This window comes from Ictalurus furcatus, chromosome 14, assembly GCF_023375685.1.
Source record: "Ictalurus furcatus strain D&B chromosome 14, Billie_1.0, whole genome shotgun sequence".
NCBI lineage: Eukaryota > Metazoa > Chordata > Actinopteri > Siluriformes > Ictaluridae > Ictalurus > Ictalurus furcatus.
In genome coordinates this window covers 15,735,093-15,761,384 of record NC_071268.1, presented here as the reverse complement: position 1 = coordinate 15,761,384, position 26,292 = coordinate 15,735,093, and the positions used below count along the sequence as shown (strand labels likewise).

At 37.3% G+C, this 26,292-nt stretch overlaps 1 protein-coding gene across 5 annotated transcripts in view; it reads left to right on the top strand.

Moving 5' to 3' along the window:
* Positions 1 to 2,231: 2,231 nt before the first annotated feature.
* slc1a2b (solute carrier family 1 member 2b) overlaps positions 2,232 to 26,292 on the top strand; it is a 31,090-nt gene continuing 7,029 nt past the window's right edge. For 2 of the 5 annotated variants that reach the window (XM_053640823.1, XM_053640822.1), the window contains exons 1-10: positions 12,047 to 12,842; positions 15,798 to 15,937; positions 19,358 to 19,510; positions 19,621 to 19,871; positions 19,957 to 20,104; positions 20,187 to 20,313; positions 20,493 to 20,726; positions 21,550 to 21,744; positions 23,372 to 23,506; positions 24,645 to 24,830. In XM_053640823.1, the coding sequence (XP_053496798.1) occupies positions 12,838 to 12,842; positions 15,798 to 15,937; positions 19,358 to 19,510; positions 19,621 to 19,871; positions 19,957 to 20,104; positions 20,187 to 20,313; positions 20,493 to 20,726; positions 21,550 to 21,744; positions 23,372 to 23,506; positions 24,645 to 24,830 (1,574 nt within the window). In that variant the 5' untranslated portion in view covers positions 12,047 to 12,837. Of the gene's footprint in view, positions 2,297 to 12,046; positions 12,843 to 15,797; positions 15,938 to 19,357; positions 19,511 to 19,620; positions 19,872 to 19,956; positions 20,105 to 20,186; positions 20,314 to 20,492; positions 20,727 to 21,549; positions 21,745 to 23,371; positions 23,507 to 24,644; positions 24,877 to 26,292 lie in introns of those variants that run through there. The other 3 variants (XM_053640821.1, XM_053640824.1, XM_053640820.1) reach the window with 3 other exon arrangements.

The following is a 26,292-nucleotide window of genomic DNA, read 5'->3' as shown; positions in this document are numbered from 1 at the left end:
CTGTGTCTTTTCGATAAGGTCTAAATGTAGTAATTCATACAATTATTTAAAATATTTAAATTAGTCCATTTCAAAGAAACCAAATTTCTCATGTGACCTCCTGTAGTTTTTAAGGTTTAGTACCTACTTTTGTATATTGTTTAGCAATCCAGTTACTTTTTTTTTTCAGGTTTGTGAACCTAGACTGCAGATAGAAACTACTAATTTATAATTTGCTCAAACATTTAAGACTTAATAAAAAGAAAATATCCATGTATTTAGGCATCATAGAAATGAACAGTCAATGTACATTATGTCAGCTGAAGAGATCTAACTCTCTAAATGAAGTCTGCTCCATATCATCCCACACAATCCATCATGACTGCTCTAATCTGTCAGCATGCCAGTGAAACAGCCTGAGGTGTTATCAGTGAGAGAATCTAAATGGATTCATGCTGTTATGTTGGGGTGAGTGTCACTATGTAGATTCAAAGCCTTTACTACTGAAGGTAAAATCCTATCTTTATTCTCCTTATTCTGTATTCTTTTTTGTGTCTGAAAATGAAGACCCCTAGGTTTCATAGCAGCTTTCTTAGAAACTTTGAGTTCACAGTTTAAAAATAGCACACTTGATAAACGGTGTTATCACCATAAGCTCCTCTTTACACAGCTCACTACATGGCTTATCTTGGATTAGAATCTATCCTGCGTGTTTGAGTAGTACAGAAGCATGAATTAATATTTCATCAAATTTTCATTTAAATTTTCTCTTTATTAAGTCTGTTGATTTAAAGGACACCTTTGGGTGCCGGTCATTTATGGGTTTGGAATTCAGTAGCTATGGTCTGTTTCACTGTTATTACTGTATAAAGGAGCCAAGATATGCAAATTCATATCAGTTTGGTATGAAACATTACAGAGGTTAAGGTTATGTTTTGGTATGAGGTTAGTGTCTGCATCATATCTTACAACTTTATTCATATGAAATCAAGCAAAATCCAAACAGTCATTCTTTACTCAATTGTATTTTCATGAGTTCATAACCTGAAAGAGAACTTGTACTGAATTGCACGTTCAGTAGAAATGCGATCCAGTGGATTTCCACTGATTTAATAGAAATGACATATATATATATATATATATATATATATATATATATATATATATATTTTTATATATATATATATGTATATATATATATATATATATATATATATATATATATATATATATATATATAAAATGAAATGAAACTAATAATAATAATAATAATAATAATAATAATAATAATGCACACACAACAAGGTATCTGTAGTTTTCCTTGTGCAGGGATGATTTGCATCTTTAGTATGCATCTTTACCTAAGAGTGTGCATGTGGTGTACTTACAGTTGCAATCAAAATTATTCAACCCCCATTGCAAATCAGGTTTATTGTCAAAATTAACAGACTTTCATCTGTTTGCAATGAACAAATCAAACAAAAGCAACTGAAATAGTTTAAAACAACAAATGCTTCAATTAGTTTCCCCAAATTCAACTGAAAATGCAATGACTTCTCCAGTCTCAAAATTATTCAACTCTGATTGCAGCTTTAGACAGAGTAGTGGTCCTTAAGCTCTAATTACAATTAAAGATTCTAAATTATTATTATTATTTTTACATTATTTTAGGTAAAAGATACATACTGAAGGTACAAAACTTGTACCCATTATGGTGCCACCCCAGTGACAAGGAAAAGAACAGAATGTGCTTTAGCCATATGCTTTTTGTGAGACCATTTGCATGACCATGTTAGTTTTCATAAATGTCCTCCTTCTCTATATCTTGATGTCCAGAAAAAGAAAAGTACCTACAGGGAACAAATTATACAATTTGTGTATACAAAAGCACACTTATAAGCTTGAATTGGAGCTTGACTTTCAGGTGATTGCCTGTCCACTTGACCTACACAACATCACCTGTTATAGACAGAGAGGAAGACAGAAAGAGAAAGAGAGGGAGAGTAGAAGAGAGAAGAGGAGGAGGAAGAGGAGTAGAGGGTGTGTGTGTGTGTGTGTGTGTGTGTCTGTGTGTGTGTGTGAACGACACACAGTCAGTCGTCAGTGAAGCAGCCTTTATTCAGTGGGATTGTTGAGCTCGGTGCTCCACGGATTACCCCGTAGAGACCATCGTTCTCTCTCTCTCTCTCTCTCTCTCTCTCTCTCTCTCTGTCTGTCTGTCTGTCTTCACATCGCAGCGGATTTTCACCCAAAGACGTGGATGCAAGACAGCAGCGCGCCAAACAAGAATCTGATTTCTCCCAGGTTGACAACAAAGGTGAGTCTCTCTCAGTTTACAGAGCCACATGCGATAGTGTGTCTTCCAGAGCGCAACATTAATAGATCAGATATAAAGCTACAGTAATTATTTCACAATGGGAGTACATCCACTTAACAAAGCGGAACTAAAGTTTAACCTGCGTGCATATCATAAAATAAAATCATGTTACAAAGTATCATTGTATGTTATAGCAATATAATTTAGAACCATGTCTCATTTTGTATAGTGACCGGATTGCCATGATTTCATCTAGGCTCCATGATGGAAGTCTGCGAATAATTAAACGGCCGACTAATCCAACTATTCCAAACCCGTTTGGAAAGTCCGACTAAGCATGTAGTAAACAAGAAGATTACACGTCACTGAGTGCATTTGAACATTTGAGTCTTATTGACAGTAGCTGTGCACTGCGTGAGCGCGCGCTTCACTGCAATACGCGCTGCAGAGCGACGCGCAACCGCGTTTCCGGCGGGGAAACTCTTATACTAGTGTTCATCAATGTCCACCTTCAAGCAAATGAACACCAAGGTGTTAATTCTGCTCTAGGTATTTTGTCTGGTTCAGTAAGTACTTTAAAAATCAATTAACGAAAAGTCAACCAGTTGGCGCGTGCATTATTGGGCCAGTGCGCGGGTCGGCTATAAGGCATATTGGTTTTTGGTCCGAACATTTACTGACACTTACTGAATTGTGTTGTAAAGTACTAAAAATTGACATTAATGTAGAAGAATAGTATTTTAATGAGGTCACATACCAGAGACAGAACAGAGCGTTTCTTTGTATTTGATAGCTAGCTAGCTTAGCTAGCTAGCTATCTAGATATGTAGATAGCTTACATTTGGGTAACAATTGCACACTGCTATAAATAAATCACTGGTATAATATTTTCTGTAATGCATGTCCAGGACACACTGCAAAAATTTTTATAAGTTTTTTATATAAGTTTTTTATTTTTATAAGAAATTCTCATTACCTCGTAACCTCTTAATTTGGAGGATGGATGGATGGATGGATGGATGGATAGATAGATAGATAGATAGATAGATATGAATGAAATAAATTAAATAATGTGGAAAAACTTACATATGTAAAGTCCATTACATGAGAAAAATGTGTGAAAAATGAGGTTTGTCTGTCATTGTAAGGGGTTTGGAGGATTTCCTTTGTTAGAAATTCCAGTGCGAGATCTAAACACAGGGCAATGTCTGCCCTGGGGCTTGTAGCTGATGGAATGTTGTGGTCTGTGTGATTGTGGCGGAAACCTGAAAGGGTGAGACAACTCATGTAGGTAATCTGTTTTGGTTTGTGCATAGAGGCCCTTCTCATTAAACTCCTTACAGCACAGGCAGGGTGGAGCTCAGTTTAGCGGCCCCTATAAATGATAAAATGTGTGTTTATTTGTGTGCCTATTGAGGACATTTATATTTGTTTTTTTTTTGTTCATTATTGTACATAGATATATTCATGTTTGTCCATCATCCACGTCTCCTATTGCTCAGAAATTTCCTATTGTTTCACATATATGTAGTGTTATATATGATAAGGGTAAGCACATACATTATCTGTTATTACTTTTCTTTGATTAGTTAATGAACAACAACCATATGCTAATATGTCTTTTCCCTCATATTTATGAATGTACAGCGTACCAAGAGCAATTTTTTTTGTGAATTAATGGGACAAGAAGTCCTCATACAGTTTATAGGATCTATCTTCTGTCAGTTGTGAGAATTGTGAGAATAATGCCATTTCTTTTACTTTGATAGCAATAGAAACAATAAAAACAGCATAATAAAGAAGAATTTTAGTCTGTGTTTAAAATGAACAAGTTTTTTTGTGGCCACACTAGCCTTTTAAATGGGGTAAAACAAAAAATGTTGGCAAAAGCCCCTACTGGTTTTCTGTAGAGAGTAGTGCATTTGAGATTCAGATTGAGATGAAAGACAGTGGGGCTCTGTTCATTTGGGGAGCTGTAGGAGATTTGGGAAGGGGTGATGTGGCAAGGAAAGGAGTGGACAAGAGATAGACCATATCAGTGCCTGATGTTTGGGGCAGGTGAACCTAACCTGGCAAACTGCCATAACAGGGAAAATTTAGAACAGAAATGCTGTAGCATTGCACAGAAAGAAAAAAAAAACACAAGGAGAAATGGAATAGGGATAATATAAGTGGGAATAGATAATCCTGAAGTGGCAAAGACTCCATAATTTGTGTGTGCTTGTGTATATGTATGTGCGCATATCCATTCAGTCTTTTCAGAGCTGTGGACAGGGTGGTACTGGGCGGCATCTACTGTAGCACTTGAGTAACAAACATGGGAACATGGAGACACTGTCTAACTCCAAGCCGTCCAAATGCTTTTCTCTTTCCTCCTCATCACTTCTCCCTGTCCTTGTACATCTGTTTTGCTCCACATTTCTCCCTCTTTCTCTTCCCATGTTCCTGCTCACCCAGTGCCTGTGTAGACTATAAATGAATTTGAAGGAGCACAGGGATTAGTCACTTGCTCTTTCCACTGTTTGGAGTGCTACAATCTGTGAACATTTCCAAAAAGAGTGCTAACAAACCAAACCGTTCCCCTGAGACTTAGAATGCCAGAACAGCTCTCCATAGACATGCATCACTGTTCTAATGGACATCATTCACGCCTTTTTAGCCTATCTGCTACCCAGATAATCCCATGTTTAACAAATTGATGACATATTTTTTAGCAATATAGAGTGCTATAAGTAATAAATCCACTGGGATGGTGAGAGAGGCTTGGCTCTGTTTCTCTCTCCACTATTTAATAAAAAATTGTTTTGCAAAAAAAAAAAAAAAAAAAAAAAAAAATTGTCAAAGTATGGTTGAAATATAATGTCTCTCAAAACATATACTGTATATATAATATATATTTGCACTTTATGTAGTCTTGTGCACTGTTATGCTTTGTACCGCGGTCCTAGAGAAACAACATTTAATTCCAATGAATACAAGCTATATAGAAGGATGACAATAAAAACCCAGTTGACTTGACTTAAAATCTGCCAAGGCTGGACAAAATTCACAGAGACTTTTGTGTAAACTGAAAATGACAAATCCTTACAGAAAAACTCATATGCAAAGATGAGTGCAAAACTGTAATTTATGCTTTCAAGTGATTGTTGTTTGAGCCTCAATTATCTACAAATGCTGTAACTCATACAGTATGTTAATTCAACCCAGTGTTTATTGAGTATTAAATGCAGCCTTGAAGTATAGTTGTGGAAGAACAGAACAAGTTGAGTCATGCTGTCTAATTTATGATCTCAGTTTAATGTGTTTGCTGTTATGTGCTTGTTTTGTAGGTGTGATGTTTCCAGAGTAGAATGCATTTTAATGGTTATAATTTGTATGGACAAATTGATAGTGGCCTAGAAAGACAATGCACAGTCTGATTTACTCTGTGTTTACTCTCAAAATTACTGCAGTTATCAATTTAGACATAAGTACTGTTATTGTGTATTGTGGCATTGGTCAATTCAAAATTTTTAATTTTTTATATTTAGTTGATTGTATAACTATGTATTTTTAATTTATTTAAATGACCAGATTCACTGTTTGTTGAGCCCTGTGATGGACTGGAGTTCCTGCCCCATACCCATTATAAGCTCCATATCCACCATGACCCTGACCAGGATAAAGCAGTTACTGAAGATGAAAGAATGAACATTTGTTGAAGATCTAATAGTGAATGAGCTACCAATCTTACCAAGCCTTAGTCTTTAATTGAATCTATTTTATTAATTCACTAAACCACTTTAAAGACATCAAATCATCTTCTGCACATTTGGAAAACTATGAAAAGTACATGTCAGACCTGTCCCCCTCAATACACAATAAAACCATCTATAAAGTCTTGGACAGTCTTACGATGGAACGTGGCCTTTCTGTTCATATTAATAGATGAAGGAGAAAAAAGTGTTGAGTGGTCCTTTAGGAGTCTCATCGGTTAGTGGAACAATCTCTTCTCACCTCAGACCCTTCTTAAGAACTACGGATGAACCTCGGGGCATCTCTGCATCCCTCTTCTGTTTTCCTCTTCTATCCTCTCTTCCCTCATTTAATTTGCAGCTAAATCTCTAATGGCTCTTTGAAGAAGCTTTGTGTGCATCTTTGTGCCAGCTTCAGGGACTGTAGGGCATTAATTCCACTCTTGAGTATGTAAATAGCCAGAGCTGTGGGAGCGGAGGGCCGAGCTGCCACTTACTCACTTAATCTCGTAGAACTTCATCACTTTTACTTGATCTTAACAGGCACGCATGTGAACCCTGATGCCATTCACAATGTTAGCTCTCCCCAGGAGACACTACAGCACCTTATACCCACCACTTTCTTCTTCCGGAGGGCCCCCATTCCTCCTCATCTGCTGTGTTTTGCCCACCTCTTCCCAGCAACCCTGTGGAGGCACACAGGGACGTCTGTGTTTACCTCCGGCCTGGACCAGCGGAACACTAAACAATCCCCTTCACTGCTTCTTTGTCAGTCCCAGTTTTGAAAGCAGGGGAGAGAGAGAGATGAGGAAACAATTAAAAAACCCCTCCTGAACCTTTGTGCTAAGAGTTTCCCATCACAGGGAGCCTGTGAATGGGCATGGAGCCCTATAAACTGCTCTATTATTCCTCTGCACTTGGCGCATTTCAAGAGCGATTTGCTTCAATGGCTGGCCCAACACAGTGGACGTTTTGTGGTGGACTTGGCTCACCATACCATGCACTGGTTAATTAGGAATCACATTCATTTATTTATCTATCCATCTGTCTGTCCACCTACCTATGACCTCTCATGCAGGCTCCATAGCTACGCCGCATTATCTGTTTCAGTGTGTTGTTTTTCACTATATGAAAAGGCAGTGATACGAAGGTTACATCTCAGAAATCTCTCAACTTTGAGGTTTCAACAACAAAGGATGACGTAATTTATAAAGTATATAAAGTTTATAAAGTTTGTATTATAGTTTGTACCATAGTAGCAGGTTCATGTCTTTTTTGTTAATATTAATACTGATACAAATCATATTAAGTAAAACATTGAGTAATTGAGTAAAACAGTTTTTTATTTTATTTTACATTGCTTATGTTTCATCAGTACATTGGCATTTAATAGTTTTGGTGAGTCTGATGTCAAATGCCTACACTTTTCTGGAGTACAGACAGCTGATGAGCAGCTCCATATACAAAAGGAAATACAGGGTCAGCCTGGTAGTGGCATTGGTATACCTTATGGCCAAATGAAATTGTTTAAAAGGAACAGTTGGAAGACTGTCTAAATAATTGGCGAAATCTATGTGAATCCAGTAAATATGCTGCACAGTTACACAGCTGGAAAAAGCATTTAGTAAATCATTACGTGGAAAGAAAAGCCTTATTATTTTCTGTGCACTATTAAAATAAAACATTTCATCAAGGATTTTTGGATAGTTAGCAGTTAGATCTTTTAAAAGGTTATACATGGAACAGTTTCTGTAAGAGATAGTTTTTGTTTTAAGGTTCACAAAAGAGTTCTCCCAGGTGGGAGTATGTGATAGAGATTGGTTTTATGTTTTGCACTGCACTTGTGTAAAGCTGTTAATTAAACATAACACTAACAACATTTGTAACAAAGATCTCTGCAGCATTTGGTCTTCATCTTCTGTGTGGTTCTGATGATACTGTTACTGTGTGGTTCATGTGATACATGAATTTCATTGGACATAGTTCTACATGAACCACATTCCTTTGCAGTTCTTTTGGTGGTTGTGGAGTTTAGGTTTTATTTCATATGTTGACATGATCCACTTTATTTTCCCCAAATGAATTTGGCTGTTACGGTGTACATTATTAACAGAGCTTCATGGAATGTGTGTAACTAGTGCTGAACCAATTTCCAAAGCCCCTATCCAATACTGGGTTTATGTCATTGGGCATTCTTCAAATTATAGGTGGCTTTTTTGTAGGTTGACGTAGTTTGTGGAATTTCTTCCCTCTGGATGGTCAGGTTTTGTTCTGTGGAATCTGCAGTCTTTTTTAAAGAACACATTACGGGTACGAGCAGTGAGCTAACTGTGACGTCTTTGGCCCTTAATGATTTTTAAAGTGAAAATTATTTTCATATTCATGTGCATTCATCATATATGACCCGTTACATACACACATACATACATACATATATAGTTTTATTGCTCCGTTGCTGTTTTGTGTGTTATGTGCGAAGTGTTCAGGTTTGTCTCTGCTGTCAAATCCATTCTGCATAAACTCTTGCCACTCCCCATCTTTGATCCAATCAGCTACCTCAAAACACAATGATAACCCCAGTCTTTTGCTGGCCCTCTCTCTCACTCTCCGAATCTGTGTTCTTTTCCCTGTATGGATGACTAGTAGAATGGGGGAGGGGGTGATGGTCCAGGCTGATTTAATGTGATCCTTGGGGATTCACACTGAGCTGAGCTGATCAAAAGCATTTCATCACAACGACAAGTCCTTAAACATATACGCTGATGCAAATCATAAAGCCTTGTCATGCTGTACTAGATAAAGCAAGGCGATTTCCCACTGGTACATGTTAATCAATAAAGTGGTGAATGTGAGATCTCCAACAGTCAGATACTGATCACTGAAAACCCTTGTGGATCTGGACAAAATTCTTGAGAGTAGAGTTATTTCAAGCAGTTGAGATGTAAAGCAAAAGAAGCATTGGCCTAGGAATAATGGGATGGAAGGTAAGAAAGAAAAGAAAATAGAGCAGAAAGTGAGAAAGTCCTTCATCCCTAGGGCCCAATTTTATTCATTTACAATTTATCAGATGAATAAGTATTCTCCAGTGTGCTCTAGCTACAGGTCTTGGCATAATGGCTCTTTTAGCACATAATTGTGATGGAGCTGCGCACATGTGAAAGCCTTCTACATGCAGTGGCATGGCAATTTCCCATAATTCCCTAATCACCTCCTCATTATGAAAACAACAAGGTTGCTCCAAACAAAGCAAAGAACTTTGCTCTTGTTAATAGCATCGTATATAATAGCCAGTAATGTGTTTTTATGTAGGTCCAACGTCTCAGAACAGGTAGATAAATGGGTAGATGAAATAACTGTATGAAAACCTCACTTTTAATAATCTCTTCTCTTTTATTGACATGGATGATACCTGTGACAAAATTCATTTTGTACTTTTTTAAATAGAAAGGATGAATTGATGTTACTGTATATAGACAATGCAATTACAAAATGTGAGTTAATTGAATCATTATGAAAAGCCTGAGGATATGGTTGTTATAACAACAATGGGACCAATAATAAAATGCCTTGTGTATATAGGGTGTCATTAGGCATCCTAAGACATTGCATAACTGTACAATTGACTCATTAGAAGAGCAGAATCAACCACATCCATATAAAGCATCAGTACATCACATGAGGGCACAGCCAAAAAACATACAATAGAGATAGCATTTTGTATTTTGCATGTGTTTAAGTGCATTTGCATCCTACAGCAGTAATTTGACCTTTGCCTGGATTTGCTCAGATTTTGAGCTGCCTCTAGCTCTGACGTCAGACTGCGTGTTTATATTGTGGTGTGTGTGTGTGTGTGTGTGTGTGTGTGTGCCACTGATAGTCAGATGGTCATGTTCATTTTCTGCCCCTACTTCCACCTGCAGCACAACTGAAATTTACTGTGCACTTTCATCCTGTTCTACTAATAATTCCTTATGTAACCTGAAAATGTCTGATTCTTGGTACTACCAAACATAATTGATCTTAATAATTTGCTTATATTAATGTAGGTAATTTTCCAGTGTTTGATGGTTAAGGTTAAACACATTGGACATGTGAGTGTGAGGCCCAGAGGGGCAGAATGTATCCAAACTGCTGGAGATCAATATGGCAAGAGGTTGATCAGGGGGTGGGGGAAGGGGGCCTAGCCAATATAGAGCCTTCGCAATGTGTACTAATAAGAACATATGAGAATATATGTCAAGTGCAATGAGGGGAAATGTTGCGTTTGTGTGGATATTTTAAGGCAAGACACTACGTATGAATAGCGTAATTTCTTCACCAGCTGACTGCTGATATTCTTAGAAGTATATTTTGTATTGGAACTTTTTTATTTATGCTAATGAAGTCTGATCAAAATACTTAAATAAAACAAAAAAATCTGGTCTTTAGATGATGTTCGAATGAAAATGTTTATTCCACTGTAAAGATCTTTGTCATGTCAATTTTTGTCACAAAGCTTAAATACTTCATCAACATTGGAAAGTTTAAAATATTGAAGTGGACGTGTGTGTTCAAAAAGAGTCAAATGAACGCTTTTCTGTTGTTTTGATTATTTTATTACTATAGTTTAAGAGAAGATATATTATGGAAGCAATGTATCCCAAATAATCAGAAAAATGATTGACGTGACCAATGCTGTTTCTACATATAGTGTCTTGCAACCGATTCTGCAGTATCGGTTATTTGGAATTTGGCATTAGTGTATATCTGGTGACAGTCGGTCTCTTCACATATATTTTTATATTCTTGTATTATTCAGCTGCTACTTTATTAATTCTTTAGAGTGACTTGAGCCAAGGTGGAGCAAGGTTTCTCTCTCTTTTTCCCTCTTTTCTTTTCTGTGGTTGCTAAGACAACCTGTCAGGCCATCATTGCCTTGCATCCTCTATGAAAGGACTGGAGATGCACAGAAAGAGAGCAAGACCAAGGGAGAGAGAGAGAGAGAGAGACCTCTCTTCGGGAAGGCAGCATAAAATTGGGATAATCACTGTCGATTATTCTGCACAATGGGCTGCCGTTTCTGAAAGATTCATTCATACCGGAAAAGAAGGGCTGAAGAGAGAGGAGAAAGGGCCTTCCATCACCCTCTAAGCCCCTCCACAGCTCTCCCACGGTGGGCACAGGCATGACATCAGTGGCCTAAATGGAGCTGGCATTCTGCATGTGCCCACCATCCCTCCCTCCACTATGCAAATTCGGAGGCTGAGCTTGGGCACCGAGGCTGGGTGCCGTGGGGTGGGGGGTTATGGGATAGCAGAGGCCACTGACACTGTTTGAGTGTGGGACAAAGAGTTCTCAGATGAGGAGAGGGGTAGCAGGGGAACTTCACATGGTGCTGGCCAAGAGATTGAGAAAGATGGAGAGAGAGACTAATATGCCTCTCACTGGCCTCTTTTGGCTGGCTAGTGTGAGCCTCACACAGCAACAAATGCACGCAAATGTCCACATTTCCTATACATTCCCTATACATCAAGATTCTCTATACACAAAAAGCAGAGTGTCCTTGGCCCCATAGAAGATTATGGGATTCCAGTGGCTGTTACCTTGGAGCTGTCTTTCACTCTGCTTTAATATGACCCCAGCTTTCTGTTTTCATTCTTCAACCAAACTTTTAATGGACTTATTGCTTTTTCTAACATGATATATGTTGTTTTTGCAGTGTTCTTTTAGAACCCAAAGGTTTAAAATGGCTTTCCGGATAAATTTTCGATTCATTTGCCATTCTTGCATAATACACTCATTTCTAATGTTTCTGTTTATAATAATAAATGTTGTTAATGTAGGACTAGGGATTAGCACAAGCATTGTGCCCTTAGTCATTATTATACACTTCCTTCAATATTGAAAAATTCTAACTTCAGAAATACTGTCTTCAAACCAGTAGAATACCTTAAGTGTGCTTTACAGTTTGATATTGTAGCTTCCCATGTTATGTTACGTTATATTATGGTTATCTATCTATCTATCTATCTATCTGTCTATCTATCTATCTGTCTATCTATCTATCTATCTATCATTTGTCATATACAGAGGATAATATTAAATCACAGTGGTGGTTTCGTAGTAATGTACTGTTATGAATATGTTGTCAGGTACAAACACAGTTTTGCATTAAAAACACAGTACAATGTATTATTACTGTAATCAAACATTACAGAACATATCTGCAAATATTAATTACAATAACTTTCAAGAATATAGTTAATAATAAGGTACTGTAAATGTTCAAGTACTGTGTACTTTTGGGACCTTTAGAAAAAATTCTGAATATGAATATGTTGTGACAATTTAGCCCTGATGGGATGTTTGGTCTGCTATCATGGTAGTGGTTCTTGCATAGAAAACTTATCCTGAAAGTGGGTGAGAATGCTTTCTGGGGGATTAAGGTTAGAAACTCCTCCTTCCCACTGTAGCTACTTCCTTTGGAGAATCTCAGGCTCTCTCTGTATCACTAAGATGGACTTGCACTGGTGGAAGGCGTTCAGGATTTGAGGCTTTACAGTTGGTCTGCAAGTTAGATTGCAGTCAGGATCTGAAATCTGGAGGTGGCCTGGGATTGGATTTGGAGTGGAATGAAAGGCCTTTAAGGGGCTCACATGGAAACTTGAAGCTAATCTGGAAGTTATCGTTAGTGGGGAGTTTGGAGCCTGGGACTCTGGAAGTAATAGATTTGTTCTTTTATTTATTTGGAGACGTTTAAACCAGGAACTTGAGCATTCTCTTCTGGATTGAAGAGTTTGGTGGCTATTATCTATCAGAATAACTGTAATGACGTAAGTTTTTCCCCCAATTATTTTTTCCTGAAAACTTGCATCACAAGTATAATTTTTTTGTTTTGTTTTGTTTTTTTTGTTGTTTGGTTTTTTCTGGCAGCTTTAAATGCTTGCCATATTGGATTAAGGTTATTACTTTATATATGGTTAAATGTATTAAATTATACTTTTTGCCCTTGTTGTTGTAATTGATTTGTATACCCAATTCATTTTTGAAAAGTTCCTTGAATTGCATATGCTATAAATTAATAGTCTTTATAGTATTTTACCAGTGACCTCCAAATGTCAGTGCTCGAAGCATGTGTCTAGTGATCAGACCATGTTTTTGTAGGGTCATGTGTTGTGTTGACTGTAATGAGGAAGAGAGAAACAGCCTCAGAATATTCATGTTAATGAATCAGTGTGTTCTCTGCATTGTCTGTTGGCTGGAGTGAGACAGGGCCCAGAGCTTTCCTTATTACACATTAGCCCAAATTTACTGCAGGTTGTTGTTTGTCTGACCTTGTTCTATTTCATGGAAGGTCACCATATGTGATTGGAATAGAGAGTGGGTCATACATATGCTCTATCAAAGAGTCATTGTGTTGATTGAACTTAAGTAGCCTTCACTGTGGTGGCAGGGGAGTAAGAAAGCTAGAAATCCTTTTGCCAACTTTAGCAAGTAAAATATATCTGTTTTCAGTAAAATCATTAAACACAGCGGCTGAGATCAGAAAGAAAATTTTGAATGAAGTATTGAGAAAACTATCTGAAAGAGGGAGAGAAAAGGAGAAATCATACCGGAGATACTTGGCATTTTAAGGCTTGATAAAAGCAGATGGTGCAGAAACATCACTGTGATTGGCACCTTGAGGGAACGTGTGTTAACCTTTTCACAAGGCAGCCCTGAAATCTGTTGTACCAGGTCTGTGCCATTTATTTTTCTTTTAGAAGTGTTCATTTGTCAATCTTTGCTGCTGAGAAATTCAATTACATTTTCAGCAAGAGCCTAACTCATTTAGAAGGTCTAATAGAACAAGAGCCTGCATTAAATAAAAATAAATGTACATCCTACACACTGATTTACCTCACCATTTCTGCCTATGGTTTGTGTCACTTCCATTGTCATTCTACCAGCTGGTTCAGTAATAAATATTAGCATTCTTGGTGTCGTACATTATAGCGATATGCAATAGCTCTGATCCACAATAGCTGACATTTTTCACTCTTTGTTATCTGGATCTCACTTAGTCAGGATGGTGTCAGAGCATTTGCTGAGACGCCTTGCTGGTAAAATGCCACTATTACACATTCACACGTATGAACTATTATGGCGCTCCATCTGTGTGCCTGAAAGTTGACCAGCTGTTCTGCCTATAGGGAGCCTGCAGGGAGTGCGTTGTTAGGACAGAAAAATTTAGCCTTTACTTCATGATTTTATCAACACACCTTACTTATCTAACAAAATGTGCTTAATTAGGTAAGAACAAACATGAAAAACAAGGAGAAAAGATGAAGTACATAATTTGAATGCACTGTAGCACTGGTTAGAATACACACACACGCACACACATTACTTGTGCATTTTAGCAATATTCTACTTCCATACACTAGGTAGGTCTCCTCAATCATGTGACAGCTACCTGTGTGGAAGGATATTGGCTAAAATTCTTCTGAGATACATCAATCCAGCTATTGCATATTTTCAAAAGTTCTGCTTGTGCCAAATCTTAGAGGAGCTGAATTCACATGGAAGTGACCACTATTTCCCTATTAGGTGTTCATGAGCTAAAATACTCTGATGTACAGGGAAGAGAGAAACACCTTCCTTTTCAGCCAACAAATTCATCTTCTGATAATAATAAATCTAATTGAAAGCTCTACTCTACTTTTAATATGTTACACAACATTACAATACAATATAAAGTGTAAGATTGAGAAACAGTTCATGATTAAGTTTTAATAACAGTTTAAAATGATCCCTAAAACAATGAGAAATTCTCCACTGGGTTTCCAATCCTCCTGAGTGTATTTACTCAAATAGCTAGTTTGACACCCATATGGTGACTATAGGAGAAAACTAACCATAAGTCCTTCATGAGAGAAAGATGAAGCCAGTATCTTCTGTTTTCACACCTCTCTCGCTCTCTCTCTCTCTCTCTCTCTCTCTCTCTTTCACATACACACACACACACACACACACACAATAATTAAAACATCTAACAGGCAGTCTGAAATAGAACTTTCTCTCAGATTTCAGAGTTTCTGAAAAAATGTGCGAGCATCACTATATGTTTATGGAGAGTGCAAAGCAGGATGGAAGTCTGTGCAGTGTTTTTATGGTAATGTAGAGAGTTGGTGCAGAACTTAAAAATGGTTGCATATTTGTTTTCAGAAACTCCATGTATAGGCAAGACACTGGCATTATCTATTTCTGGGGGCCAGGTCATGGATAGTACTCATTACTCATTACTCTGTGCAGTGTGCAATATGAGCAAAAGCATGCATAACCTAATTTAATGTTAGTAACGTCCACGATATACCATAGTGAAATGCACACTTATAGAATAAACCCAGTGCATTGCATCAGTTTATTTTTAAAACATATGCAATAATTTTGCCAGTCTACTTACTAATTGAAGGATAACTGCTGTGTCATTGACAAGCATACAACTAATGCCTGGTTTCACATATTTTTACTTTTGACGTGTTTGTGATAGGAGCCCAACAGCACTCCCAACAACTCAACATCTGTTCTTTCTTAACAGCTCAGTGTCTCATGCTAAGTGTACTATAGATAAAATCTGCTTTTTTTTGCTTTTAATCATCAGCAGCCTACAGTCACTCTACAACCACCATCCATCTGTTCCTCTCCCTAAGTAACTGTTTACTTAGTATAGTTCAGTTCAGTTCATTCTCTCAGTGCACTCTGTAATTATACAGTACTGCAACTTGATTCTTGGTCTGACCCTACAGTGCCAACAGCATGCCTAAGCAAGTGGAGGTACGAATGCATGAGAGCCACCTGGAGCCCATCGAGGCCACACCACACTCAAAATGTGCCCTCATCTGCCAGAAGATGCTCAAGAACCTGCTCCTCACACTCACTGTAATGGGTGAGTATCAGTCTATCGCTCTATCAGCCTGAGTTGGCTTTCCATTTACCATATGCTTAACGAACCTGATTGAATGGAACATTTGTAAGAATAGGACTTTGACTTTAATGGCCTATCTAAACCAAAGCAGATCCAGGACCCATTTCCGGAAAAGTATCAATCAGGGTTATAAATTTTTTTTAGCAAAGTGTGAGCATCTTATGGAGCACCATTAAGTACATTATTAAAAAAAGACAGCATATGGTACAACCATATTCCTAGAGGAGGAATATGGTTCCTTAGAGGAGGCCATCCCCCAAAAGTCAGTGGCCAGGTAAGGAGGGAATTAGTCAGAGAAGCAGCCAAAAGGCCAAGAGTAATGCTCAACATGATGCTACCACCATCATGCTTCATTGGGTATAGTGCTCTCAGAGAAATGAGCATTTCCAAAAATAGAGCTTTGGGCCAAGCCCAAAAAGGTTTTCCACATTTGCTGAATCTCTAATAAGACATTTGGCAAACTCTAGTTTGCCAAAAGGAGTTTGGGAGCTACGGTTGTCCTATGAACAGCTTCTCTCATCTGAGCTGTGGATCCATCCAGCTCCATCAGAGTTCCTCCAGAGTTCTTCCTGGCCTCTTGATTGCTCCTCTGACTGGCCTTCCAGGAGTAGGTGTATTTACTTAGATATCACACTTGAGTTGACTTTTGCACCGGAAGTAATTTAGTAATATATTCTAACTATATTGAATTTTCTCCGACTTGAATATTATAGGCTGTTTTATATAGATTTATGACATATAAATACCAATTAAATCCATTTCATTTACAGGCTTTAAAATGTGGAAAAGTTCAAGGGGAGTGAATATTTATGTAAGCCACTACATGAACATTTCTATGATGAAGATGTGCTGACATAATTTGGGGATGTATTTAAAAGGCATAAACTGTTAGTCATGATTATTTTCTGTAAAGTTATTCAGGATGAGCAAGCACAGTGCGGATTCTAGTATATAAACAATACACTGTCATTTTGTATGAACATCACATGTTAAGTGGTGCCTAAAATGCACATACAGTAAACACATGCAGCTGTATTTAGGGCATATCTGAAATGCATATGGCACCCAGCTCCTTGCTTTCATTGCTGCAATGGGAGCATGCACAAAGTAGTGATTCAGATATAGTCATGTGAAAAAATAGGTGCACTTCATGGAAATTGTTGGTTTTTTTGACATATTTGGACAAGCAAATATTTGATCCTTGTTGAAACAGTACCTATTAATGAAGCTGATACACTATCAAATGACACATATAACTGACATTTTGACAGTTTCACAATTTAAATTAACAAAAAAACATCTCAGTTACATGGAAAAAGTAAGTATACCCCTGCGTTTATCACACCTTCAAATCCATAAAACTAGAATCAAGTGTTCAAGATTGGGTGCCAGTGATTAGAACCTACATATATCTAGTGTCTTGTGTTGCCTTTGCTATTAAGCTGTGGGGTGTCATCATGCCAAGACTTAAAGAGTTCTATAAGGCCTTCAGAAAAAATGGATTTAAAAACATTTTAAAAGGTCTCAAAATTATTGTAAATGCATCATTCCACTGTAAGGAAAATCTTCTACACTTGGGGCACATTTCAAATGACTGCCAATTTGTACAGGACTAGCCATCCCAGTAAATTCAGCCCAAGAGCAGAGTGTCTGATGCAAAAAGAAGTCTCCAAGAACCCCAAAATTTCATCACTAGATCTGCTAGTAAGTCCTCCAACTGTTGTTGTAAAAAGTGCATGCTTCTACAATCAGAAAGTGATTGCACAAATTTGACCTGCATGGGAGGCATGCCAGGAAAAAGCCTTCTCTGTTTAAAACGAACATTAAAGTAAGACTACAGTTTGCCAATGAGCATATAGGCAAAGTCCAGGCCTTTTGGAATAATCTGCTCAGGAAAGACAAATCAAAGATAGAGATGTTTGGCCACAGTAACAGCAGACATGTTTGGCAAAGTCCACAGACAGCTTTTCAGGAGAAGCACCTCATACCAACTGTGAAGCATAGTGATGGAAATGTTATGGTTTGGGATTGATTTGCTGCCTCAGGGACTGGACAGCTTGCATTCATTATTTCAACTATGAATTCTGCATCATATAAAAGAGTGCTTGAGGATAATGTGAGGCCATCTGTCCAAAAGTGGAAGTTGAACCGAAGGTGGACCTTTCAACAGGATAATGATCCTATGCACACTAGCAAATTTACCAAGGAATGGCTAAAAAAAGAGATGGAGAGTTATGGAATGGCCTAGTCAGAGCCCAGATTTGACATTGATATGTTGTGTGGAGATTTGAAACAGGCAGTACATACAAGAAAACCCTCAAACATCTTGCAACTGAAAGAATATTGCATGGAAGAGTGGTCAAAAATTCCAGCAAGTCGATGTCAGAGGCTGGTAGACAATGATGCAAAACAAGAAGTTATTTCTACTGAAGGGCTAAATACTAGCTTCTGAGACTTACTTTTTTCACTGAAGAATATTACATCTATTGATATTTCTGTTGAAATGATTGAAAATGCTATTTTTCCTTGTGGTTTTGTTAAAGTATATCAACTTCATTAATAGACACTGTTTCAAATATGATGAAATGTTTGCTTATCCAAATATGTCAGAAAAGCCAACAATTTCCATGGGGTGTACTTATTTTTTCACATGAAAATATATTTATGTTAAGACATGTTTTGTGGATTAAAAACATCAGACTCTTTTACAGATCGGACCTTAAGAAGCCAGTGGGCTTGATTGAAAGAGGGTTTTGCTGGTAAAAGATATGCTTGCTAAGGAATCAGGTGTGCTTTAATAACGTAAAGCATTATTGAACAGTATCTCTGGATTTTAATCTTTGGCACAAGAACAAAAGACACACGTCTGCTTTCATGGCAGATGGGCTACTGATCTTGCACACAATATTGTCTGGCTGTGAGGGCTCTGTTCACTGGCCCACAGAGAGGCCATTAATACAGAAAGGCCTTCCATAATCTCTGGGGAAATTATTGTAGGAAGCCAAGATTTTCAACATGGCTTCCAATTTAGAGTTCAGAAGCACCATTCCAACCCACCTTCAAAGATGTGTTTAAAGACCCTGCTTACTCCTTATGGGGAATATTTTTGTCTGTTTATGACACTGATGATGCAGTGCATTTTTATGTCCTTTCACTCCTCTCACTTCACAGTCTTATCTTTTTTTAATCACATGAGATATCACCAAGATTTCTAAATCTATGTGTTGGTAATCAGACTGCTGGATATTCTATCAGATTTTCAATTTTTGGAAAATCTATGCAAACTACATTCCAATAAGAATGGATAATGAATGGGTCTATGAGAAATGAATCTGTTAATTTCTTCCACTCAGTCCTATTTTCCATCTAATATCCCCCCAGGTGTGATATTGGGAGCTGTAGCTGGTATGCTTCTGCGTGTGGCCTCTCCTATCGATGACAACATTGTCATGGTAATTGCATTCCCTGGCGATATTCTAATGAGGATGCTAAAAATGCTTATCCTTCCTCTCATCATTTCCAGTTTAATCACAGGTAACTACATATTTAAACTATCCGGCCATCAGTATAAAGGTGTATGGCAATATACAACTCACAAAAAATTTGAGGTACATGCACTGACCTGTTACATATCCTCAATCCAGGTCTTGCAGGTCTGGATGCCAAGTCTAGTGGCCGTCTTGGTACTAGAGCAATGATTTACTACATGTCCACCACTATAATTGCCGCCGTGCTGGGAGTAATATTGGTGTTGATTATCCATCCTGGCAACCCCAAACTAAAGGAAAACCTTGGGGAGGGACTCAAGAACGATGACGTCTCTAGTCTTGATGCTTTTTTTGACCTCATTAGGAACCTCTTCCCTGAGAACTTGGTGCAGGCTTGCTTCCAGCAGGTTAGTGATAAAATATTTTAACCCTTTTTAATGATTTTAAATGTCAGTTATGACATTTTGCCCAAGCCTTTGACTGCATTTATAGATCCAGACTGTTGTGAAGAAGGTTGAGGTTGAGCCAGAATATGACACCAACAGTTCCACGCAGAACTTCCTTTCGGGTGCCACTAAGCCTCCTCCCATATTCAAGGAAAAGAAGTCCCTACAGTATAAGAGTGGAATGAATGTTTTGGGTATGGGACCAAACACTTGGCAGAATTATTTTGTTCACAATTTGTCTCAAATCTGAATATCAATGTCATTGCAATCTCTCAGGTGTGATTGGATTCTTTATTGCCTTTGGAATCTGCATGGGGAAGATGGGTGAGAGGGCAAGGCTTATGATTGACTTCTTTAACATCCTGAATGAGATTGTGATGAAGCTGGTCATTATGATCATGTGGTAAGTGATAATACTGCAGTTGGGTTGTCTGTGAAATAGGTTTCTCCACCAGTTACTGTGCATGCAGCTGGGGACTATTTCCTAAAAAGAAAAAAAAAAAAAGAAAAAGAGATTGACATTGCATGGTCCAAGAAATGTTTAATTAAATGTCCTCAAATAGAGTTGTACTTTACGTGCAGGTATTCTCCCTTCGGTATTGCCTGCTTGATCTGTGGCAAAATTATCTCCATCAAGGATTTGGAAGTAGTGGCCAGACAGCTGGGGATGTACATGGTCACAGTCATCATTGGCCTCATCATTCATGGTGCCATATTCCTACCATGCATTTACTTTGCCATTGTGAGAAAAAATCCCTTCAGCTTCTTCATAGGCATCTTCCAAGCCTGGATCACTGCCCTGGGAACAGCTTCAAGGTGTGACACATTATTTCTCTTTTTACCCTGACAGACACAATGTCTGTGATATACAGATACGATCTAAGCTACATTTTAAAGTAGAAATCTTAGACTTATATTCAAAAGTATCGTGTTAATTCAGTTATGATAACAGATTTAGTGTCAGGCTTGGTAGGAGGTTGAGTCCACAATTGTGGTGCCATTTAGCCCTTTAGAAATAGCAAATTTACAAAATGGGGTTAACTAGCATCCATACTAATGAAACTACAGAAAAAAACAATTTTTTCTTCCCATACTCTAAGGAAATTTGTATGATGCAGTTTCTAGTTGAACGTGTGACTTTTGGAATATTCCAAATAAGTTATTCTCCAGGGTTGATTGAATGTTTTGAAACTCAAATGTACAATTGTACAATTTTCATAAGCTATAATGCATTGCTTATAGAAAATGATGTTTCAAGCATGATGCATGAAATGGAGTCAGACATTGGTGTAAAAATAATAAGCTTTAAGTTTTTTAATAATGTAATACTGTTGATATTTTTTTTTAATTTAGGTTTAAGCTATTTATCTGAAACATGCATGTAGTTTGTTGTGAAGGTAAAACGTATTTTATCTTTACTTTATACATCTTTGTAAATGTAATATCAGTGGAATACATATGGCAGCCCAATCATGTAATCGTTCAGGGGACACTCTTTTAGTCCTTAGCCTCATTCTTGCCATATTAAGAGTGAAGTTGGAATGGATTTCTAAAACATTGCATGGTGATAGATTTCAAATGACGTACCTCAGTACAAGATTCAAATAATTGATTTATCATTTAACACTACCTCCTATAGTGCTGGCACACTTCCTGTCACCTTCCGCTGTCTAGAGGAGAACCTGGGCATTGACAAGAGAGTAACACGCTTTGTACTGCCTGTTGGTGCAACAATCAATATGGATGGCACTGCTCTTTATGAGGCAGTAGCTGCTATCTTCATTGCCCAGATGAACGGCATTGACCTGGACCCTGGCCAGATTGTCACAGTCAGGTAAGCCCTTGTGTGCGTATATATATATATATATATATATATATATATATATATATATATATATATATATATATATATGAGAGGCATTTAGGGCCTCAACTAACAATCATTTTGATAATCGATTAATTGATTAGTTGGATTAAAAGGCCCATTTTTATTTTCTGTATTTCAAAAATAAACTTTATTTCACATTCTGCCCAATGTTGTCCTTCAGACATTGCAAACAGTGCAAATTGAAGGCTATTAAAAAGGTATTAAATGTATCTATGTGGGCTATACTACAGTGGGGGAAATAAGTATTGAACGCGTCAACATTTTTTTCAGTATATATTTCCAATGAGGTTCTTCACATGAAATTTTCACCAGATATCAGTATTAACTCAAGAAATCATTAAAAACATAAACATCAGCATTAACTCAAGAAATCATTAAAAACATTAAAGTCCATAAATAAAGTTATGTGTAATAAAGTGGAATGACACAGGAAAAAAGTATTGAACATGCTAAGAAAAAGGCGTTCTCCAAGGCAAGGTAAGGCAAGGAACCAGCTGAAATCTGTAAGTAATTATACCTCCTATATGTGCAAATTAATATCAACTGGGTTAGTAAATTGATGGTCTATATAAAGACTTTTCGTTACCAAGGTGTCACACAAGAAACATCTCATGATGGGTAAAAGCAAAGAGCTCTTCCAAGACTGAGACACCTGACAAGTTGACACCTGTATATTAGCGATGTAACAGAAAATGTGGCAGTGGTGGCTTGGCGGTTAAGGCTCTGAGTTACTGATCAGAAGGTCGGGGGTTCAAGCTCCAGCACTGCCAAGCTGCTACTGCTGGGCCCTTGAGCAAGGCCCTTAACCCTCTCTGCTCCAGGGGTGCTGTATCATGACTGACCCTGAGCTCTGACCCCAGCTTCCTAATATGCTGGGGTATGCGAAGAAAAGAATTTCACTATGTATATGTGATCAATAAAGACTCCTTATCAAACAGATACGAACAGGATGTGCACTATTTGTGTTTCTTTATTTTTAGAAAGCTTGCCAGAAAGGTTTACAGGGTATCTAGTTGAGACTAGATGTGTGCAGTGTGATCCCACAGAACTCAACTAAAAAATTTGCACAAACAGGATGTTTTTACTTTTAAGCTGGCATGAGTGAGTGTTCAGACATGAAGGTTATGGGATAAACAAAGACCATGTTCATTAACATACAAGACATTTACAGTTTATTCATTTACATTTAGCAACTGCCTGGTTTTGGTTGCAGTAGTTTAAATAAGGCTATATTTTGGAAAGAATAGAACCAATTAAAATTGTAAGAAAATATAACAGGCAGGGACAAAAAAATATAAGAACTTTGTGAGCAGTATTAAAAATACAGTCCGGTGCACATCTCTACACCAGTTATGTAATTCGAGTGATGTAGCTGAGGTTGAGGAACTGTCTCTCTCTGGGTTTTTCTAGTGTTTTCAAGGTTTAAATTTGAATCAAGATACTGATACAAATATTTAGAGCACTAGACAGATACAGATAGTGGCAGTGTGTTTTACCCTTACTGTATATAGAACATATACAGAAGGATATTTTATCTTAACACCTGTGAAAATGTTTAATACCCTGTTATCAGTCTTACAGCTACACTGGCCAGCATTGGCGCTGCCAGCATTCCCAGTGCAGGGCTGGTAACCATGCTGCTCATTCTAACTGCAGTGGGACTTCCGACTCAGGATATCAGTCTTCTGGTAGCTGTTGACTGGCTTCTGTGAGTATAATGTCAATAGGTCTCATGGTCTCAGTTAGCAGTCATTTTGAAATATAGGTGCATCCTCAGCTGTACCTGATGCACCTGTGTGTGTGTGTGTGTGTGTATATGTGTGTGTGTGTGTGTGTATATATATATATATATATTAAACAAAAATAACAAAAATGTTCTCTCGTATTCAACTGCTTTTATTTCCAGCAAATTTAACATGTGTAAATATTTGTATTAACATAAAAACATTCAAGAAGTGAGACATAAACTGAACAAGTTTCACAGACATTTGATGAACAGAAATGGAATAATGAGTCCCTGAACAAAGGGGGGGTCAATATCAAAAGTAATCACCAGCTGCTTTAAGTACTACAGTGCATCTCATCCTCATGGGCTGCACCATATTTGTCAGTTCTTGCTGTGAGATGTTACCCCACTCTTCCACCAAGGCATTTGCAAGTTCTCGATCACATCTGGGGGGACACATTTACATGCAATTTGCCACTGCAGGGATGATCAACTGTCCTTCCTGTCTCCCTCTAGCACTGTTTTAGGTATCTTACATTACAGACATTGCAGTTTATTGTTCTAGCCACATCTGCAGTCCTCATGCCTTCCTGCAGCAGGTCTATGGCATGTTCACGCAGGTGTGCAGGCACCCTAAGCATCTTTCTTCTGGTGTTTTGCAGAGTCAGTAGAAAGGTCTCTTTAGTGTCCTACATTATTGTAACTGTGACCTTAATTGCCTACCATCTATAAACTGTTAGTTTCATAAGGACTGTTCCACAGGTGCATGTGCAATAATTGTTTATGGTTCATTAAACAAGCATGAAAAATATCGTTTAAACCCTTTCCAATAAAGATCTGTAAAGCTTATTTGGATTTTACAAGATTATCTTTAAAATACAGTCTCCTGAAAAAGTGACGTTTCTTTTTTGGCTGAGTATGTATAATATTTGAGCCCATGATAGCAACTTCATTTGAACTGACATGAAAATAGTGAGGAAAAAGAAGTTGAATTGCTGCAGAAAAGGTCGATTGAATAGATGGCATCATTCTCAAGTAAACAGAGAGTGGAAGTTTACATGGAATGTTGCTTCATGCAGACTCACGCTTACTTACTTATGTTTCTTTTTTTCTATTTTAGGGATCGTTTCCGTACCTCTGTCAATGTGGTGGGTGACTCATATGGTGCTGGGATCGTGTATCATTTGTCTAAAGCTGAGCTGGATGCCCTGGATGCTCAGCATGGGAACTCTGATGACATAGAGATGACCAAGACACAGTCCTATTATGATGACCTCAAGAACCATCATGAAAACAACTCCAACCAGTGCGTCATTGCTGCTCCAAATTCAGTCATAGTAGATGAGTGCAAGGTACAATTCACGCTTATGGACATAGAGACTTGTATATAGCTCATCCCCGCTGCATGCTGACTGCATTCCTTTCTCTGCTATTTACTGCAAGTCTGTGCACTTGATGCGAATATAAATATGTGCACAACCCCCCAAACTCAATGGTGTATATACTGTACAGGTGCATCTCCAAAAATTTGAATAACGTGGAAAAGTACATTTTTTTCTGTAAATTTAATTCAAAAAGTGGAACTTTCATATTTTCTAGATTCATTACACATAAAGTGAAACATTCCAAGCCATTTCTATATTATAAATTCTTTATTTGAATATTTTGAGATACTTGATTTTTGATTTCCATGAGCTGTAAGCCATAATCTGTAATGATCAAGATTAAAACAAAAAAAGGCTTCAGATATTGCACTTTATGTGTAATGAATCTAGAATATATGAAAGTTCCACTTTTTGAATTAAATTACAGAAAAATTTTTTTCCATGATATAAATTTTTTTTCAGATGCACCTGTATTTCAATGGCCATTTTCTTGAGGAAGCAGTTTTCCTGTCATTTTTTCTTCCAAAATTTCTGTTAAATAGGATTTACATCATGTAAAAATGACTTTACAGAATGCCAAAACCTCTTTATATAATAGCCATTTTAGTAGATAACAAAGTGGAATTCAATTGTTCACCTTTATGCCATACTACTTAATGTCATCATTTTCAACAACAGTTTGAAATGATAACTCTTCACTGCTAGGAATTTTTGTGCCATTCATTTATTTATTTTTTCTCAAATGCGTCAAAACGCTTCATTATCAATGTAAGGTAATGTTGCACACATCAGGTTATGTGCACTCCAAATTGCATGCCTTTAAAAAGACTGCTAATAAAAAGCTTTAAAAAAAGTGTAATATATATTTTCATTGAGCTAACTGTGTTCATTTATAGCACTATACCAACACCAGTAAACAACATACTGTATATATTTAAACAACTCTCACATCTAATTTAGTTGTTAAGATACTATTAGCTCTAATACATACTACATAAAGAGGATTAACCTTAACATTTGGAACCTGAAGTACTATAAGGATGACAGGAATGCTGCTGCTGTTATTGTCGTTTGTGCTTGCATGTCAATATAGAATAAATTAACTCCATCTAACTTAATTTACCCAAAGAAGCAAACCATTGTAGTGGCTTTGCACAATAACATTGAATAGATCTAATACTGCCACTTAACTATGTGTAGGTTATTTTGTTGTTAGGTCTCTTTGTATATAGTGTCTTATTTTATTGTTATTTTTTCTTGTTTTATTTTGTGGTTTGTGTCTTACAAAATATTCTGAATATATAAAAATATACAATGCTGTGTGAATTTTGACTGTTAAAGTTTGATCTGCATGATAATGCATGCTTTATGAGTAACAATGAA